The sequence below is a fragment of the Etheostoma spectabile genome, chromosome 21, assembly GCF_008692095.1.
Source record: "Etheostoma spectabile isolate EspeVRDwgs_2016 chromosome 21, UIUC_Espe_1.0, whole genome shotgun sequence".
NCBI lineage: Eukaryota > Metazoa > Chordata > Actinopteri > Perciformes > Percidae > Etheostoma > Etheostoma spectabile.
The window spans coordinates 9,341,629-9,347,258 of record NC_045753.1 but is presented as its reverse complement, the minus strand read 5'-3'; the positions used below and the strand labels follow the sequence as shown (position 1 = coordinate 9,347,258).

Below are 5,630 nucleotides of genomic sequence, written 5' to 3'. Positions count from 1 at the left end.
TTTTTTTTTTTTTTTTTTTTTATGCAGGTGCGATTAAAAAGGGAAGTTCATATATATAATTCGTGACTGCACTAATTTGTTGTTGAAAACAATGTGTAGCCAGTCAGCACTAATTAATTTTATTGCTTTGATTTGAGTTTTTTTTTTTTTATTTATTACATCATCATAAGACACTCAAATACTTGAACAGCAGATTGGCTGCCTCTGGATGATAACATGCTAGTTAGAGTTGTTTGCTCTTGTTGCTCGTAGAGTTATCATCATCAGTCATGTGGGGAACAAAGATTATTGGTGCATGTCATGTTGTGATAGTGTAATCTTTCAAAACTGCTGCTGCATGAAAGGAAAACCATTAGGTTGTGTATTAAAGGTCCCATGGCATGAAAAGTTCACTTTACGAGGTTTTTTAACATTAACATACGTCCCCCCAGCCTGCCTATGGCCCCCCAGTGGCTAGAAATGTCGATAGGTGTAAACCGAGCCCTGGGTATCCTGCTCTGCCGTTTAGCGGAAATGAAACTCAGATGGGCCATCTGAATCTAAGGTTACCTCCCCTGTCTGTCTCGTCTTGTTTTGCCAGCCAGAGAATTTGGCCCACCCATGAGAGAGAGAGCGAGAGGAGAGAGAGGAGAGACTTTCACACGAGCAAAGTGGCAGTTGGTCAAGCCCCCCCCCCCCCCCCCCCCCCCCCCCCCCCCCCTCCTCAAAAGCTACCGACTCAGAAATGGCCCATACTTAGAAACTCATTGTGGACTGGCTCTATGGCTGTAATTCTGCACCAGGCTGAATTTTGGGAAGAGACTTCAGATATGGTATTAGGGGACCACTAAGGCCTATATAAAAGCATCCAAAGAGCCCGATGTCATAGGACCTTTCAACAAGTCAAATCGGTCAAAATGAACGCCGACTGCTCCTCCGACAGACGACGCCACGGGACACATTGAACAGACTCAAGTCACCGACCTCGCCACGGTCTGACGGCCGATAATCGTGGTGATGTGTCAGCGCCTTAGCAGAAGGTTTGCTGATCCCAGACCACCCCAACTCCCTTCCTCCGGATCAGCAAACTTTCTGTTGGTGTCCTTACGCAGGTTAGACCCAGCAGTAACCCGCTGTGAGCCGTGGGGCCGAGGGATTGCGCAGGCAGAACTACAGTTTCTACAGCTGCTCTCCTCCCAGCAAAGTGGTTCCTAGTGTCGGGGAGTGAGGCAGAGGGTCCTCGGGTCTACCAGCCAGCTAACTCTGGTCTCATCAGGGGTCTGATAGACAGTAAATGTATAAAATTCAGTGCCCCATAACGCTATTTACCTAATACTATAGCTGTCATATTTTACGGGACCCATGGTTTCCATGGCAATGGATATTAGTACCAAAACTTGTATCATGTTGGCAACATTTCAAATGATCCCCTGCTCTAATTTTTGTTGAACTTGGTATGTTGATGGTCCAATATTTACAGATAACACACTTTGTGCTTTCTCTTCTTTCTAACTTGGTTCTTGTGTTCTCTGCAGCTCTTATTTTTGACGGAACCCTCAACCCAGTCCACCCAAACACCATAGGGAGCATTGACCCTCACTGTCAAGTCGGAGATGTAGTCCAGGGTAAATACTACATATGCATTTTAGTATTTTTGTTTTTTTGTATTGTGACCATGTGTTGGCAAAATATTTCCTTTTTGTTGTGTATTGTAATCATAATTTCTGACGTTATTGGTGCTCATTTTTTGGTCAGATGCCTTCAACAGTGCCAAGATGCTTTGTGAACAGTACTACCTCCGCTCCCCAGACCTGGTACTACAGGAGATATGCGGTAAGCTTACTTTAATTTAATCTGGCAATTCAAAACCCAGTTTTACTCCTAATGCCGACAACCCAAATGGCAAAAATCCTTGTAGATTGTTCAGGAGATTTGAAAAGGAAACAGGTCCGGTGTGTGTGTACATACAGTATGAGTGTTTGTATGTAGATCGAATGTTCAGCCAGGTGGACCTGAGAGGCCTCTAATTATAGCACTGAAGCTCTAGTAAAGGCTGAATGAGCCCGGGCTGACTGCATCGGACAATATTGACACAGACCCTTTTCTCTCCATCTTCTCAAACCGTAAAACCGGAGCTTCGCAGAATAATTGCTTCAGATGGAAAACATCCACGAGTGGTGAGGATAATGCATTTGAAATGAGGTGGAATGATTAATCTTTGTGTATTTTTTGCAGTCAAGGAGAAGAGCTATCCAATAAGCATCGAATACGTGCCCTCTCACCTTTATCACATGCTGTTTGAGCTCTTCAAGGTGTGACACATCCTACAGTTTTGAATTATAGACTGACGGATATTACAATGAAGAAATACATTTTAAAAATGACACTAAGATCACGTATACTATGGCATATTATCCTTTTTGTAGAATGCTATGAGGGCCACCATTGAGACCCATGACAACAGCAACAACCTTCCACCCATTCAAGTCTTGGTGTCTCTTGGAGACGAGGACATGTCAATCAAGGTGGGTAGCAAGTTACAGGACAGCTTCTTGAAATGGACAAACAAGTGTGTTATTTAGGTAAATATAGAAATTGAAAGAGGGACTTTTTTGGTTGCTGTCAAAACAAGAAGTCTTTTTGGTGTGAACTTTTTTTGTTTGTCCCAGGAGATTCCTCCTGTAATGTTCACATCACTCACTAACAGCAGGCGGATTAGAGTTTTGGAATTTTCTGTTGGAGGGAATGGGGAAGTGTGTTTTTATGTTTGTAATCTCAGTGTGAACCAGCATAGTGTAGTAGTAGTAGTAGTAGTAGTAATAATAATAATAATAATAATAATAATATCCTTTCAAGTTCATCTTTTACACTGTTTTGTCACCCAAGTTCAAATCAGCGTGGTATTAAATTCATTACTAAATACAAAATGGGGAATGCCTTTGCTCTCACAGCTGAGAATACCACCTATTTTTTTGTGAGTGCCCTAGTCTGGCATTACCAGACCTATCTCCAGACTATCATTGTGCCAAAAATCTTTCTCTAAACCTGTTATGTAACGACTTCACCTTTTAATTAATCCCATTGCAGACCGCAAAGCTACTAAGCTCTGATAAGATTGACTTCATGCCTTAATACCCATGTTGTTACCAGGACATGTTAATGCTTGTTGTGACTCAACATGCTTGTTGTGATACCTACACGGTCGGTGATGTACCACACAATAAAAAAAGACTTAAAGCTGCACTAAACAACAATTGATCCGATTTCAGTGTGTGAAATGAAAGGAGACAAATCTACAGGTTATCAACGGACTCTGCAATTCTCCTTGGCTGAGTCAATATTAATATCTTTCAGCTCATTGTTACGCCTTTACTTCCCACAACTGTGTTTGTTCACTCTGAGTGTACCGTACGTACCAGCAGGCAGCTGTTTTCAGCAGAAAAAAAGCTTAAATAAACCCGCTGTGTGCTACCTGTTGAAGACCAAACACAGGAGAGACAAAGTTAGTGAATAGCTGGTGAACGTAGTGGAGGATGTAACAGCTAAAGAGCAACGGTGGTATTCAGATCCTTTACTTAAGTAAAAGTACTAATACCCCACTGTAAAAATACTGTTATAAGTAAAAGTCCTGCATTGAAAATGTTGCTTAAGTAAAAGTATGTAAATATCATCACGAAAATGTACCTAAAGTATGAAAAGTAAAAGTACTCATTGCAGAAAAATTTTATAAAACTGGAAACGATCTAAAGACTTTAATTGTCTTATCATTTCAGATGGACTTGTAGGCCGTTGTATTGCTGGGTAGTTTAATTTAAAATAAAACATATGGTATAGGCGCCCGGATAGCTCAGTTGGTAGAGCGGGCGCCCATATATGGAGGTTATTTCCGTCTGAAGTCTAGTGGAGGAGAGGTAGAAAATGGAAAAATAAGTACCTCAAATTTGAACTGAAGTGCAGTACTTGAGTAAATGACATTCTACTACTGCTATAGAGACAGATATTTAGCAGAGCCCAAAACCAAACTAATAGGAGAGCGAATAATGGTGATCCTAAGGACAAAAAAGCTATCCATCATATTTCTTTTGACTTCAAAATACTTGCATGTTACCCTTACATGTAGGGGTCCTAGATGGAGATAAAAGTGAGCATGCATATTCTGAAAAAATGTTTTGGAATGACTCGCAATGATGGATTGAGTCACCATGACGATATGTGGAGTAAACAAACCGTAGGGTACTTTGCTTCTACCATTAAGTAGATGCCATGTGTTAAAGGACCTCGGTCCTTCTCTCTCCTTCCTCTGAGCTGTCTCACCACTCGGTATCCGCCTCTGTCTGTACAGGTGAGCGACAAGGGTGGCGGTGTCCCCTTTCGGAAGATCGAGAACCTTTTCAGCTACATGTACTCCACTGCTCCTGCTCCACACATCGGAGAGCGCACACGGCCACCACTGGTGAGTAGAGATGCAAGCGGTGGGATGGCGGGATTTTATTTATTAACTCGATTTTACTCCTACACACTGAAAAACAAATGAGGCATAAAGTCGTACCATATGCCATTTGGTGTCATTTCTCTACTGTCTACAAGCATGTGGATGTTTATAGGCAGCCTCTTATTTAGACTCTCTTTCCTATTTAAAGATTGAAATCCTGTCGTCATTTCTTTTTTTCTCAAATAATGAGTGTTACCAAAGAACAAACCTCTTTCCAACCAAGTAGTACAAGAACGTAGTTATAGGAACTAACTACTCTCCCCCACAACTCTTTTTTTTCCATTTTCATTTGCACTGGCCAAGTGGCAATAGGAAGTGACCTTTTGTTATTATAATACAGCCTTTTAACCACCACTGCCCTTAAGTTGGAGCTGAAAGAGGGACAGCCACTGCGACCAGAGGAACTTAATAATGCCCAAATTGGTCCAGTTGGAACTCAAGAAAAGAGGGTTCTAGGAACATTTATGTTCTAGCTAGGAACTGCAAAAATCTGTCCGGTCGGGCAGCGGCTAAACCCTTGATTCCCTCTTTCTCTCTCCATGCAGGCGGGCTTTGGCTACGGTCTGCCCATTTCGCGCCTCTACGCCAAGTACTTCCAGGGCGACCTGCAGCTCTACTCCATGGAGGGCCACGGCACAGACGCTGTCATCTACCTGAAGGTGAGCCAGCATGTTGATCATACATGACACAGTGTTGACAGCACAGAGAAGACTGCCTTGTGCCGTCATTCTTTTGTTTAACAGAAACACATGCATGACAAGATTTTTGTAATTACACCTGTCTTTTTGACCCTCCAGGCGCTGTCCACAGACTCCATCGAGAGGTTGCCGGTGTACAACAAAACTGCTCTGAAGAACTACAAAGTGATGCAAGAGGCCGACGACTGGTGCATACCCAGTAAAGAGCCCCTAGATCTGAGCATCTATAAGATGCCCAAATGAAAATGTGTGCTTCAAACCTACAGTACATACCATGAAGCCTTCAGTATTTCTGTCTTCATTTTCCCATGTCATCATCTGTTAAGGCAGATGTGGGCGCCAAAGCTTTTTCTACTGAAAGGTCATCTCCAGAGTAAAGCATACAGAGTTCCCTCTTATTGTTTAGTCTGGTTTTAGCATGTTCATGTTGCTCTCAGACCCTGTTGTTCGTCGTGGGGGGG

At 42.5% G+C, this 5,630-nt stretch overlaps 1 protein-coding gene across 1 annotated transcript in view; it reads left to right on the top strand.

The window, feature by feature from the left end:
* pdk2a (pyruvate dehydrogenase kinase 2a) overlaps positions 1-5,630 on the top strand; it is a gene marked incomplete at its 3' end in the record, with an annotated part of 8,794 nt that extends 3,164 nt beyond the window's left edge. The window contains 7 exon segments of the mRNA XM_032501535.1: positions 1,515-1,604; positions 1,735-1,812; positions 2,215-2,291; positions 2,406-2,504; positions 4,322-4,432; positions 5,017-5,130; positions 5,269-5,630. Of these exon segments, the coding sequence (XP_032357426.1) occupies positions 1,515-1,604; positions 1,735-1,812; positions 2,215-2,291; positions 2,406-2,504; positions 4,322-4,432; positions 5,017-5,130; positions 5,269-5,412 (713 nt within the window).